General features: G+C 41.6%; 1 protein-coding gene and 1 pseudogene across 3 annotated transcripts; one reads left to right on the top strand and one right to left on the bottom strand.

The window, feature by feature from the left end:
• The first annotated feature begins 330 nt into the window (after positions 1-330).
• On the top strand, positions 331-2,332 carry LOC143730877 (serine/threonine-protein kinase pim-3-like). 2 transcript variants are annotated; one of them, XM_077221454.1, is made up of 6 exons: positions 331-481; positions 631-681; positions 772-1,147; positions 1,340-1,516; positions 1,747-1,835; positions 1,963-2,332. In XM_077221454.1, the coding sequence occupies exons 1-6, from the start codon at positions 368-370 to the stop codon at positions 1,972-1,974; spliced, it is 819 nt and encodes a 272-aa protein (XP_077077569.1). In that variant the 5' UTR covers positions 331-367; the 3' UTR covers positions 1,975-2,332. The 2 variants fall into 2 exon arrangements, with proteins under 2 accessions (XP_077077569.1, XP_077077568.1); XM_077221453.1 differs by having other exon boundaries at positions 772-1,150.
• Positions 2,333-2,958: 626 nt separating this feature from the next.
• On the bottom strand, positions 2,959-13,560 carry LOC143730879 (pregnancy zone protein-like; annotated as a pseudogene). The gene is made up of 34 exons (XR_013200672.1): positions 13,388-13,560; positions 10,032-10,215; positions 9,808-9,964; positions 9,639-9,691; positions 9,484-9,504; positions 9,214-9,379; positions 9,038-9,122; positions 8,860-8,974; positions 8,662-8,782; positions 8,471-8,580; positions 8,239-8,409; positions 7,933-8,152; positions 7,654-7,871; positions 7,435-7,584; positions 7,108-7,257; positions 6,944-7,019; positions 6,579-6,717; positions 6,266-6,491; positions 6,030-6,153; positions 5,834-5,955; positions 5,707-5,758; positions 5,538-5,621; positions 5,276-5,452; positions 5,066-5,141; positions 4,827-4,983; positions 4,672-4,746; positions 4,445-4,597; positions 4,183-4,367; positions 3,915-4,115; positions 3,702-3,823; positions 3,503-3,584; positions 3,339-3,422; positions 3,136-3,241; positions 2,959-3,058 (listed from the first exon to the last, which is right to left on the bottom strand). The product of XR_013200672.1 is annotated as a pregnancy zone protein-like (transcript).
• Positions 13,561-14,726: the final 1,166 nt, after the last annotated feature.

The following is a 14,726-nucleotide window of genomic DNA, read 5'->3' as shown; positions in this document are numbered from 1 at the left end:
TCATTCATGGGAACCTAATTAATTAAGGGAATTGTTCTGTTCTCTTGGATGAAGTGCCATTAATTACCATGACACAAATTCACACCTATATCAAAATCCAAAAGTTTGATCAAAGTTATGATTTTTTCCAGGACTTGTCTTAAATATTTAAACAGAACTTTTATTTTTTAAATCAGAGGATCATGGTCTTCAGGAAGCTGTATCCAGTGGTGTTGAAGATCAGCAGGTTCAAACCCCTCCAGCTCCAGTCCATCACAGTCCAGTCCGTCCAGCGCCAGCTCACAACAACAGAGTGGACGTGACGACTGAGCGTGAGTTTACGGCCATGACCTCAAACATTAAACTCACTGCTGTCCATGACACTAAAATGAATCATCTTTTTGCAGACGACATTTTGAGCCGGTATGAAATGGGCAGAATGCTTGGTGAGGGATCATTCGGCTCTGTTTATGAAGGGAAACGCTTGGAGGACGGCCTTGAGGTATCGCCATTTTCTTACAATATTTAGCCAACAAATTATTTTGTCTCACTATATCCATTTCAAGTCTTTTTGTGGATATTTTTCCACTATTTACTGCATTTTACATGTTAGAAATGTAACAATGTATTTATTTATTTTTTGTTGATCAGGTGGCAGTGAAAATTGCCAGAAAGCCGCAGAACATGAAATACATCTACATTGTAAGTAGGCTACACTCACTATGTGTTTTTCAAATTAAAATATGTAAACATAATGACAACACCTTCATATAACAATGATCTTTTTTCCAGCCTGGTCATCCCGCACGCTTCCCATTAGAGGTCGGCCTATTAACCCTTGCTAATAGCGGCCCCAAAGTCTCCGAGATCATTGAGCTGCTGGACTGGCAGGACCAGCCTGACCGATATATCATGGTCTTGGAGCGTCCCTCACCCTGTGAAGATCTGTGGGATTTCTGGAACGGTCACGAAGGCGTCCTAAATGAGGACACAGCACGGTTTATTATGGCGCAGGCAACAATGGCGGCTCAGATGTGCTGTCGCCGTGGAGTGTTTCACCGGGATATTAAGCTGGAGAACCTGCTGATCAACACAGAAACTCTTGAGGTCAAACTGATTGACTTCGGGTGCGGGGATCTCCTGCAGGAATCTGGCTATGAACGATTCTGTGGTATGAATTATGAATCAAACCTGTAGTTTGGGACTTAAGTTCTAGTGACTTGTTCAATCGGTGTCATATAAACCATATCTCACATTTGAGTCAGCATTTTTAAAAATTAAAAACACCAGATGATTTTACCACATGCTACGGTATTTCATGCTATGGTACTTACCCATCAGACAACTCTTTTTCCTGCAGGCACTCTAGACTACCGCCCGCCTGAGTCCTGCACAGAGGGCAAGTACCACGGGAAACCAGCGACTGTGTGGTCTCTGGGAGTGCTCTTATTCCTGCTGGTGTGTGGACGCTTTCCAGAAGCAAGAGACAGGCAAATGATGGATGAAGACATCTGGTCTGAGCCGGGCTTGTCCAACGGTAAGATGGCATTCATCACAACAAAGAAGACCAACTGTCATTTAAATCATACAAAACAAAGAAATTATGAAAAAGTAACACCAAAAGATAGATATTGAATAATACAAGCATTTTTTTTTCTGATTTTCTGACCGTACTTTATAGAATAGTTGAATCTTACAGCTTAACACAAAGACAGCAGGTGTAAAGTTGAAGGTAATAATCTGACTCACTTCTGTCGTTCTGCACAGAATGCTGCCTCCTGATCCGATCCCTCCTGAAGGAAAGCCCAAGACAACGCATTTATTTGAGGAAAATCCTTCGACATGAATGGTTTAAGGTAATGAGCCTAAGATCAGCTACAAATGATTTTGAAGATTATATTCACTTTTCATTTGAAAGATTTAAAAAATGTTTTGTTCTAATTGTAATCTATGACTGTAACCTTTTGTGTTTGTTTGGTTCAGGTCACAGAATAAGACATGAAGAGGAATGTCAGAAGTTCCTGTGAAAGCTGCTTCTGCCACGGCCTTCTCCAAAGATCCTGCACCGGATCCACAGAGTCTCCAGTCTTCGGCTGCTTCCTCCTCCTGCTGTGCATCTAACAGCTGATATGAGGCTCACACAATGCTTTAGATACTTTGTCCGGCTCCTTGTTTTGAGGAAGGAATATTTTCATCTTGCAGTATTTGGTGACCACACATGCAAATGCAATGTAGATAGTGTAAATGATATTACAAATCTGTTATTTGCTCCCGATCAAATAGTTTTGACTGAGGGCATAGTTAAGTTTTATAACTTTATATTTTTATTTAACCTTTGTACTTTGACTGAATTGTTGGCTTTTTGTTTGCTATTCTACAAACTTTAAAATGTTTGTATAATGACTATTGTTCAATAAATAATATTTTATATAAACTATTGGCGTACCTGATTTTGAGAAATAGTATGTGTGTTAGACCGCTTAACACTGATTACTATCAGGATATGAGGAGACTTTCAACCAGCATAATAAAAAAATAATGTAGACAACATGAAAGACACCAAATATTCTATAAAATAAAAAGGAAGCGTTTTAAACTTCACATAAAACTGCTTCACTGACAGGCTTATTGAAACCCCACTATACATTCCAGTATTGTTTGTTTATTGCTTGTTATAGTAAAACTGACTACACTGATATTATTCTAACTGAATGCCTACATTTAAAAATTAGCTTCTTGCCATGGTTGTCAAAGTAGTTTTGTAATCTGCAAGCTGTGCTTGATGAATGGATGCTTGCAAGCAAAATACAGTATTAATATGTGAAAGGAAGGTTAAGTGGCTTTGTAGTGAAGTACATTTCAATCATGTTACAAGGATTTGAAGTCAAAGTACGAATACAAACTCATGAAGACTGCAACTTCCTGCTTCAAATGTCAGATGACCAACAAAACAGGCACAAAAAAAAGCAATAAAAGGACTGATTGTATAAAAGCAGTTTTATTCTAGTCAAGTGTCCTACAGCCAGTACTGAATCAAATCATGGACAGGGACATGTGTAGGTAGTCTCAAACGAATCACCTGAAAGGGAACAGAAAATAAACTGGATCATTTTTAACAGTGAATTCAGCCAGAGCATGATTAGGACGAAAGCATACTTGTTTGATAGTAGTCATAAACGTTGATGACCGCTGGCTTGAGATTTTTCACTGCAAGAACCCGTTTCAGCTGCAGAGTGTAACTCATGGGGACGCCTTTGGGAACCTGCGAGAAAGGAAAGAAAAAAGGATGAACAGCAGCACATACACAGCACTCAAGATGGCAGTTAGTGAATATATACACCCAGTGTACACAGTCTCACCTCTTTCAGATACACTAAGACATGATCATCTTCAGCATCAACCCGCTCCACTAGCGGGGCAAACGATTGGGGTGAAGAACCAAGCTGAGGATAAGACACTAGTTTACAGACAATTACATTTGAGGGAACTTCAAGCATCTTGGGACTTTCTAAACCATACGAACCAGTGACGTATCTGCCGTGAAGCCCGACAGGAGCTTAATGTCCACTAGAACCATGTTAGTGCTTGCTTTTACACCATTGTATCTAAATGAGGGTGATGGAGAAATAAAGCGGTATTGTCAAAAGGATCAAGACCGCTTCCTTTTGGAAGAGTCATATACATGAGCTGGTTTCAGGACACAAATTCAAAGCTGCTCTTACTTTACCGTGAAACCCAACATAAGATTGGCTCCAAGAAGTTGACAGTCTCCGGTCACCTGCGCTTCGACACTCAGGGTTTTGGCAGTTTTAACAGGAGTTGGGATGTTGTAGAAACAAGCAACCTAAAGTATGATCGCAGAGCAAACAAAGTACAGTAACATTTGGATGTGCACAACAGAAACAGAAAGTGGGGGAGGGGATGAAACTACAGACCTGCACAGACACACAAGAGGATCCTGACGCTTTAACACTATATTTGCCGGGAACGTTCTTCAGCGGCTTCTCCTGATACAGCAACCTGTTGTCCCGATCCACGTTGAAGCTATAAGAGTCTCCTCCTACTACTGAGGACTGTACGGTAACGGTGCTGGAGCTGTCCAAGCTGAACAGGGCATGAAGAGCCACCACAGTGTCCTAAAAACAAGCACTAATTAAAAACTCATCATAAATGACTGCACTCATGTTTGGTAGTCATAGGCACCTGGGTGGAGGAAAAGCCCCCAAAGGGATTCTGCTGGGCCACTAGCCAGTTGACAATGCGGTTAGCATACACCAGATTAGCTGACGTGAGAGGCTGGACAGAGAGTACCGCTAGCAGAACGTAAGAGCTGATCTCCACTGCCAGAGTATTACCAGATGTTGTCTGAGACCAATGGACCTTAGAGCCTTAGGATGAGATGGAGGGGAGAAGGTTGATGACAAAGACCCCGATGAACCCACATCAAGAGGCTGTTAAATCTCACCATCAGAAATGGCAAGGTTGTTCAAGCAAGTTAAAAGCTGCGATCGAGTGGTGGTCTCTCCAGCCAGACTGAAGGTGTAGGCCAGCAGAGCCGTGGCATAAGTGTCCCAACAAAAGGCCTCAAGCATGACAGAGCATTGGTAATGATGGGATCCTGAAAAAAACCAACCAAATATCAGAAAAGTCATCTGCAAGGAGCGCACAGAACTACAGGAGATGTAATTTTACCGTGGTGGGGACGCCTAGTTCGAGCAGTGATGCAACAATGTAGCCAGTCATGGTCACGCCGTCACCAACTCCACCCTAAAACACCACCACATTTCATTTAGAAGAACGGTCTCATGCCAATTCTATTGAGTAGAGCTAAGAAATATGTAATGCACCTTCATGTCGTTGTGGTGCAGAGTTCCCTGCTGCATGAAACAGCCGTCTGAACCCTGCTTGCTGATCAACCAATCCTTTGCACTCTGCAGGACTTGTGGATCAATGAAGGTAAATTGCCTCGCTAGCCCAAAGTACCTCAGGACAAAGGCAGTCAACCTGGCCATGGAGAAGATGTCAAACTGAACTTAACCACTGGTGCCACAACAGATTATACGCAGTAGAACAGAGTGAAACTCACCATGTATTCGATTCATCATTACCAAATGTGCTGTATGAACCATCGTTGTGTCTGTAGTTCAGTTGTCTTTGGTATCCTGATAAGGCCAAAAGCCACATGCAAATTGGTCAGGGAGTTAGACAGTCTGGCACACTCCAAGGGGAAGAGAAGGACTAAACCTCCTTGGAATTTAGTTTCCTACAGATTTAAAGTGAATTTAGTCATCCATACCTTTTTGAAGGTATCCTGTGGCGGTCTCTCGGATGGCTGCAGTGAGTTTCCCCGTGACTTCCAGGTACAGCAGGATGTAAATATTGGGAGCAAGAACAATCATATTCTGTTCTCCACAGCCATACGGCATCTGTAGTAACCTATCCAGAATCTTCAGTGCACGACCCATTATGTCCCCTACAAGAGGTCAAGCATAAAACACATCAGAAACAAAGTTATTCTGCTAATCACCTGTCAGTTTCTACACAAAGAAATGCTTTACCAAGGACTGAAACTGAGCATCTGGCTGACCCTTGAACCACATTTTTTGGAAATATCAGCGCCACGTCTTCAGAAAGAATGTTTCCTGCAGACCAAAGAAAAAAAAAGCGCTAGGCAAAAGTTTGGCTATACAGGGAGAATGTATTGGGGAATCATTGAGTGCAACAAACCCTTTGGACACAGCAACCAACTCTGGGTGTTTGTCCTTTCAACTCCTTCAGGCTATAAATAGAAAACTACATCAGAAAAGCAGCATGAGCTCCATGATCAAACTCCAGAAGGCTGGTTAACATTTACCAGGACAAGTAGTCTCCGAGTGACTACGTCAATGCGTCCTCTCGTCGGCACGGTCACAACCTCAGTGCCACATCGAGTCCGGGATGCTTCGGCTGAAGCACTGACAGTCACATTGATGGCTCCTGCAGTGACAGACAGGAAGTGAGCCACGCCTAATATACACTTCTAATTTAGAGAGAGGCAGTCCAAAACTGACCGAGAACAGAAGCTGAGAGAACCCATTTGAAGGTCTTCCTCCCATTGGCACAAAGACAGGATGAATATGGATCAGTGTATGGTTTAAGAGTGAAGGCCGTGGACGAAGCTGGTTTTACTTTAACCTGCCAATGAAACAGCACATGGAGCAAAGACACATGACCTTCTATATATATATATACACACACACACACACACACACATCCATTTTATATAGGAAAATAAACCATGGTATACCATGATGCACTTGGACAGATAGCTGAAGACCGTGGCCTTCAGCTCAAAAGACTCCCCACGGACGATGGAGTACGGCAGAGAGAGCTCCAGGAAGAAGGGCTGGAAGACCGTCAGCAGAGCAGGAGGAGCCAGACCAAAACCTTTTGATGACAGGCAGAACGCCTCCGTCTCCCATGTGGTGATTATGTCAGGAACAGTAAGGGGAATTTGTGTGGATCCAGTGTCTCTGAAGGACAACAAAAGAAATAAGGGGAACAGGAGAAGTAAAAATTGTGGGAAACTAGCTTTAGAAGGAACAAGATTCTTCACTAACCCCACTTGAGCAAGCTGCCAGAACCATGTTTCTGGAAAGTAAGTCCTAACAGTGACTTCTGCAGAGGAAGTGTCACCTCCAGCACTTTCTGCTTCAGGAGGAGCACCAGGAGCCATTGCAAGAGGACCATTCAAATTCACTGAAAGAGAAAAAGCAACTTTACACCCATTTACTCAGAACAGTATTAGTATCTGCAGGATAAACAGGGTTCATAACTGCCCCTCTTGTTGCAATTATAAAAATATTAACGCCAAACAATTTGCCCATCCACAAAGAAAGAGGAATAACCTCCTAAAACTCCAGGCAAGTTCACCATGTCATGCAGAATTGTTTATGGAAAGAACTGCCCATCTGCATAGACCTACTTTCTGAGAAACGTCGATACAGCGGGCACGGAGGGGCTTGTACAGCAAGATTTGTTGCGATCTTCATTCCCAGGCTCTGTCATAGTAACAAATCAAAACAAGACAGATTTAAAGTTTATCACTCTGTATTATTCAGTGACTATATATCATGAATGGTTTTCTACCTTGAAGGTTGTGTAGGCTTGATTTGTAGGACCAGTGTAGGCAGGATCTATATGAAAAGCTAGACTGGGTCGAAAACCTAGACAATCTGGTTCATCCTGAACGCTGTATGGGTAACCCGATAGTGATCGCACCGGGAGCAAGTCAAACACCTAGGACCATAAAACAGTTTTGGCATGTCACTGGTTTACAGCATGTTATGGTCACATAATGGTGTTAAATGTACATTGAAATTGCTAGAATTATAACATAGGTTAGTCCAATTGATCCATCAGCATGAATAAAATTCTAAAGCCAGTCAAGAATTTAGATCAACTGCACATGGATACCATTTTAGCACTCAGACGTCTTCCTGGCTTAATGATCCGGATGCTCTGATCTACAGCACTGATGCCACACAGAGATCCTGCTTGAGCAGAGACGGTCAGAACGTTTTCCTCAGCAGGAACGGCCGTAGCAGGAGAGAACTGTAGAGACACCTGGAACAAGGACCAACACGCTTTTGGACTAGTCACCTTTTGTCTTCAAGTGGGGAATGATGCTAGTGCACATCATAACTGGTTTTGGAAACCCGTTTCTGTGTCAAACGATGCACTCCCGACAGCAACATTCTCACTGGGCAGAACGCAGTAGACCAGAATCTGCACTGCTGGAGCCATATCCACACTGACAGACAGCTGGAACGACACAGAGCCGCTTGTGACTGTATTAGAAGCCCTCGCTCTGACCGTCTGAAATCCATGGAGGACGATCAATCCTCTGGACAAGACGGTGCATAAAACAGGCAAGAGGAATGTTTCTAAAATAAAAATCCCTCTGATGTTCACTCACTATATAGATTATGTCAGTGCTGTAGTCTCCAGCCTCTCCAACAAAAGAATACTTCACGGTCACTGGATACGCAGCATTAAATTTGAGCGGCTGCTCGAGCTTCACTATAGTCAGTTCACTAGATGGGTTGCTGGAAGAATCTGGTTGGAGAAGCTGAACAACCCTTGTATCTGTAGTAAAGTATGGAGATTTGGAGCTATGAACAGTCGCACTTGCCTGGGGAACAACAAATGGAATGGGCTTCTTGCGAGTGTGAGAATATATAGTCTATATTTCACAAAATACAAAAGAGCAAATCGTACCACCAGATTCAGAGCGGCTTTAGGAAGACTAGCAGTGCAAAGGGAGAACGAGGCCAGTCCGTTCTGGTTTGTGGTCAGATTCTGCAGCAGTTTGTTGGGCCAGCTGTTACCATCCAGGAGATAAACTGCTTTGTTCGCGATTGGAGTCCCATCAAAACGAGACACGGATATCTGTTGGGAATCAAGGTTAGGAAAGGGAACCAATGGGAAGGATGGATGAACTTTTACTTGCCTTTCCTTTAATTGTTGATCCAGGTTTAAAATAATCCGGTAGGTCCACAAACGTGACCTTGCCAACTTCAAACGAAATGGACACTATTGCAGATTTTGACATCAAAACATCTGGAGAAAAAGAAAAACACTGAATAAACAATCCTAAACCTCCATACACATACCATTGGTTCAGATCAGCCAATAGCTCACCCGTTCCCTCCTCAGTGACAATGACATTTACAAGAAAAGTGTCTTGCATATTATTTTCAAATTTGGTTTTAAAAAACACGGATGTATCGACAGTAAGGGAGACACAGCCTGTGGCATTCATCTGGTAGAAGAACAAAGAGTCAAATTTAGTAGAGCACAAGCAGAAGAAATAAATCCACTGAAAGGCAGGAGTCACACCTTTGCGGTTTGATTCAGGCACCAACGGGTCAACTCAGGAACCACAACATATGGAAGTGGATCACGGCACACTTCCACCAAGGCTTGGCCAGGTACAGGTTGGCCATATGTGTATCTGGGAAACATCACAAGATCAAGAACTGACCAACCACAAGACAAGAAAATAAGTGTCCCTCACTTGGCACAAGCCTCAACTTTCAGTCCCACATCTGCAACGCTGTACTTCTGTGGTTGGTTTACAGTCACGTCAAACCTGGGCAAAACTAAACCAGAAACAAATGCTTTAAATGAAGACCTCAGATCTGTCGTTGTACTGTTGCACATTATATACATGCAGAGTTCAAAACAACTTACCATATTTTTTCACCTCAAAAACGTGGGAGATAATTTGGTCGCCAATAAAAGCCTTTAGTGTGTACATCCCAATCTGAGCCTCTGGGTTTAACTCGTGAGAAAGCTGCAATATCCACCCCGTTGAGGAAATGTTTGTCCACTGACCAATCCGGTTATTATTATTGTCCTATTAAAACAATCAACAGCTCAGAGAAATACTGCGAACACAGCAACTGCAAAATAAAATAGCATTGGCTCCATTCAAAGACTTGCACCGGAGCAAATTCTCACCTCCACCACCACCAGATTGTACTGAAAGACACAAAGACAGGAATGTTAAGCATTTAAAAAGAACAAAACACTGATGCAGCAGTCACTGAAGAAAAGGATATTGTAAAACATTACATATAAAAATAACCTGCAATTTGTTCATGGTCAGGCCTTACCATCTGATTATGAGGCAAAAACTTGCCATCCATGGTGACGACTCTGAAATTCACTGCAAAACAGCAAACGCTCATATTAATTGCAAAATGCACTTGAAGACGATCAGACTTGTAGCGTAACGGACTTTCTACACCTCGAATACTCAACCAAGGTTAATTCACAGCTCACCCGTTTGTCCTGGATTGTAGATGGGTTTGTCTGTTTGGATGAAGGTCAAAGGCAGGTAACGTCTGAACATGACTTTCCTCTCTTCAGTCGCTCTGAAGACCTTCCCTTGAACTTCTACCTTCAGCGTCTGCACAGATTCTCCATCTACTCGAGGAGCCTGTAGAGGAACCCAATTAAGAAAACCAGACGACAAAAACCAAAACAACTTGCATCTAATGACAGACCTGGAAACAAAAGCAGCGGTGAAATGGCTTTGAAGAAACCTGCTGCACAAGTTGAGTCATCCCATTTTCACCATCAAGCAGAGACACTGTCATTGTCACACTCTCTTGGGGTTTCAGAAGACTTGCACACAATTTGGCATTAGATCCAGTTTCAATAACTGAAGGGAACGTCACCATGAATAACCTGGGTAAACATCATGCAGTTTAGGTTCAGGGTCACAATGTAATCAGGTCAGAACATTTACATGTTGGTTGAACATCCACAGAAATTAGCTAAATTAAACCACAGGTTTGCAAGGTCTGTGCATCAAAAATAGCCCAGAGGCGACTAGAATGAATAATTCTAGAAAAAATAGACTAGAGGCGTACAATCAAAACAATCATTATTTGAAGCGACGATTTCATACATGAACACTGCTCTCTGGCTCAGCAGCGCCAACACAGATTTGAATATTCTGTTTGATTGTCAAAGGTTTAATAAACAAATCTTTGTCATTTAGGAATAAGGAATAAGTGTTTGAATCAAGATCACAATCTCTCAACGATTAATCGTGCAGCTCCTGATTGTATGTTGGAGCTTCGAAATTAAGGCGACATCATAAAAATCTGACTATTTCTGTATTTAAATTCTATAAACAGGTCCCTGGTGCCTCTACCAACCCAGAAAATATGAAAAGTGACAACCCAGTAACTGTTTTGGTAAGCCTTTCTCCGCAAGCATGTCAAAAAATAAGCCCATCAGATTTCACTCCCCTTCTGATGTAGAAAATGGATCTTATAATACCGGGCCTTAATCTGCACGTTTCCACCATTTGGTTTGCAAGCAACAACAGTGTAACCAAGCAAAAGTTGAAGCAAAGCATGTGTCGTTGGCTGCACAGAGGAGCACTGAACACTATTTATAAACGTAAATTAGAGAACTTTTTTAGAAATGATGCTAGGAGAGCTTGGCAGGGGGTCCAGGCAATCACAGGATATAAGCCTAAGAGGCATCTTATGGCAGTGGAAAATGAACTTGAAATGGCAAATGACTTGAACGATTTTTATTGCAGATTTGATATTCATGATTTTACAGCTGAACAGGAACTGGTTTATAAAGAATTCAGCAGTATGAAGTGTGTGGATATAGACATTTCTATAGACGATGTTAAGTCTTACTTTAGACAGGTGAATCCCCGTAAAGCTAGTGGGCCTGATGGTATTAGCAGCAGGACATTAAGGGTGTGCGCAGATCAGCTGGCACAGCCCTTTCAAAGGCTGTTCCAGCTGTCAATAGACACTGGTGTAGTTCCTTGTCTATGGAAAAAATCTTTGATCGTGCCCCTACCCAAAAATAATAAACCTAGGGAACTTAATGACCTGCGCCCTGTTGCCCTAACATCTACGGCAATGAAATGTTTTGAAAAAATAATTCAAAAAAAGCTTTTATGTGAGGTCACAGCATCTTTAGACCCAAATCAATTTGCTTATCGTGCCGATAGGGGGGTCGAAGATGCACTGCTGACTCTGACAAATAATATATATGAGCACCTTGAACAGGCAAAGAGTCTTGATTTCATAGATTTCAGCAGTGCCTTTAACACAATCCAACCCCACCTGATGGTAAAAAAATTGATTCACCTTGGGGTTAACCCAAGACTAGTTTTGTGGATTTTTGACTTTTTGACGAACCGTAGCCAACAAGTCAAATTTAACTCATGTGTCTCATCATTAAAAGCCATAAACACAGGGGCACCACAAGGGTGTGTTCTGTCCCCTATCCTATACACCTTATACACTAACTACTGCCAAGCAACCATTTCAAACCACACCTTTTTTAAATATGCTGATGACACAGCATTAGTGGGTTTTGTACAGTCCAATACTGCATCCCTAGAGGGCTTTGAGAGGGAGGTGCAGGGTTTTATCAATTGGTGTACAGATAATTTCCTTGTGGTTAATGCAAAAAAAAAACAAAGGAGTTGATCATAGATTTTAATAAAAAGGGAATTGTAGTTCCACCCTCAAATATAAACGGGGTAGTGGTAGACCGGGTCACAACATACACATATTTGGGTGTTGAAATAGATAATAAACTGACTTTTAATGAATGTGCACAAAATAAGTCCAAAAGGTTGCAGAAGAGGATGTTTTTTTTAAGGAAACTTAACCATTTTAGAATAGACAATTGTATTCTTCAGATGTTTTATAAAGCTCTCTTGCAGAGTGTCTTATCTTTCGGTCTTATTTGTTCCTTTGGTTACATGTACATTAAAGATCAGAATAAATTGCAACGAATCGTCATAACAGCCAGCAAGATCATTGGAGTTGATCAAGTATCTGTAGCCCAATTGTACAATGACCTTAGTCTTAAAAAGATAGAACAAATTATAAATGATTCAACCCACCCTCTTCATCAGAGTTTCTTAAGAAGTAACAGGTCAAGTGGTAGACTACTGCAAAGGAAAATTAGTACCACAAGGTACAGCAATTCTTTTGTGCATACAGCAATTAGATTGTACAACAATCAGCTAGCATTTAACTAGCTTATTTATTCACACATGCTTGTCATGTTTCTATAATGTTTGTTGTTTTGTCTATCTTGTCTGTGTTTTTCTTATGTTTCTATGTTTAAATATTTTAATGCTTTTGTATTTAATGCTTTTGTATCTATGTTTTTATTTGTATGCAGCAGGTTTTTTAAAAGTGGAGCGTTTAATGGTGACCACATGAATTTCCTACTTGTGGATAATAAAGTTTACCTTGACCTTGACCTTGATTTGACAAAAAAAAAAAAGTCTTAAAAAGACCTCAGGGAACTGTCACCTTGTGTAAGTTAAACATGATAGTACAGTTCTTTCTGATAGTACATTTCTGCACACACCCAAATTTGACAAGCTGTAATAAATGATCTGGGGGCTACTTTGAGATGAAGTCCCATAGATACATTCTGGGGACACCATAGATTTATATTACATCTTGTGAAAAGGGACATAATGTCCACTTTAAGTCCGTGGTGTTGGTTGTCTGGGTGAAACAAACCTTTTACTGCAGGGGGAAACACCCACAGAATTGACAACAATGGTCAGCCATGGTTAAAATAAAAAAATAAACTCCAGCTATCTATAAACAATGACTTACGTATGAACATAATCTATGAATAACAAAAGTAACAATGAAGTGTATATAAAACCAAGTGTTAATGAAGTCAATGAAGACCATTCCATTTGACCACTAGATGGCCACAAAATACAACCTGATCAATTAACTTTTAACATATGGTTAAAGCTTTAAAGGTTTTAATTTTGCCATCTTTAAAACTATATCAGCATAAACATTAGACTGCTTCTGTTCACTTCAAAGCCACTGGTACTTACGGTCTTTTGTGTCCATCAACAGCAAAGAGGAGAAGGGCTAAAATGAGCCCTTTCCAAACACAAAACTCCCTCACAGCCATGAAGAGCAATCATCCAAGACTAGACAGAAATCAAGATCTCTTTCAAAAACCCTGCAGCACTTCTGTTAAGATTCACGCTGTTCAGCTGCTCTACAGCTTCTCAAACCGTGTTGGGGACAAATGTGGGCAAAATAATTTTGATTTATTTTTTAAAAATACTTCCCTTGATCTAAACGGTACAAGACTTGGTGACTTTTCCTAAGTTTGCCACCTGAACACACACACACAAAAATGACTCGATTCTACAACGTTAAGTGGGTGAGAAAAAAAAACTCCTTCATCTTGTGTTCGTGGACAAAAATGGGCACCCATAGGAATGAATGGGAAAAAAATGTAATTCAGAGCATTCTTGTTGTTTTTTTGTCTCTCTCTCTCTCTCTCTCTCTCTCTCTCATGACAGAGCTGGGCTTTTTTTTTTTTTTCAAATAAAAACTCACTCACACATACAAAAACAAAGAATTGAATGAGCCAATGTCTGACCATGTTTTTTGGTGTGATCCAATCATCCAATCATCCACCTGGCTCATCAGACTCTCTCTCACACGCAGGCACACTTCAGAGTCAGATCAAAGTGCTACTGCAAGGTTTGTTGATACTTCGAAACAAAACGTTTCTGCAGCATATGCTACCTAAACCTGCAGTGGCAGTTATTTTATCAGTTCACTCGGAAGCAGCACAATGAGTAAGAGGTATAGTGCAGCAGAGACCCTGGATATTCTACTGGAATCCAGTGGGGAGGAAGGAGGCCTGCCAGACTGTGGTTTGGAGTCATCAGGTGATCAAGGATCTGAAACAGATAGTCAGACAGAGTTTGACCAGGATTATGAGGACACCGATGGGGAAGACTCTGAGGAAGACGATCCTGGTGTAGTAACTTATGAATCTAAAAATGGAGAAATCTTGTGGACTGCTAATGCACCTACCCAAACACCAGGGAGAGCACCTGCAGAGCACGTGATGAAGATGACCCCTGGGCCAACCAGATATGCCTGTTCGCGTGTGGACAACATAAGGTCAGCTTTTGAGCTTTTTTTTCCTGAGGAAACTCAAAAGACACTGATTGACATGACAAATTTAGAGGGGAAAAGAGTGTATAGGGAGTCATGGAAAGAGGTGGACTGGGTGGACTTACAGGCCTACATTGGTCTGCTATTGCTGGCCGGTGTTTATCGTTCTCACAACGAGGCCACACTGAGCTTGTGGAATGCAGACACAGGGAGAGCCATTTTTCGTGCTACAATGTCTCTGCAAGCCTTTGA

The sequence above is a fragment of the Siphateles boraxobius genome, unplaced genomic scaffold, assembly GCF_051911475.1.
Source record: "Siphateles boraxobius isolate OS27281-9 unplaced genomic scaffold, OSU_SipBor_1 83, whole genome shotgun sequence".
In the NCBI taxonomy this organism is placed as follows: Eukaryota; Metazoa; Chordata; class Actinopteri; order Cypriniformes; family Leuciscidae; genus Siphateles; species Siphateles boraxobius.
Note: the sequence above shows the minus strand (reverse complement) of the source record. Positions and strands in the feature narration are given on the sequence as shown.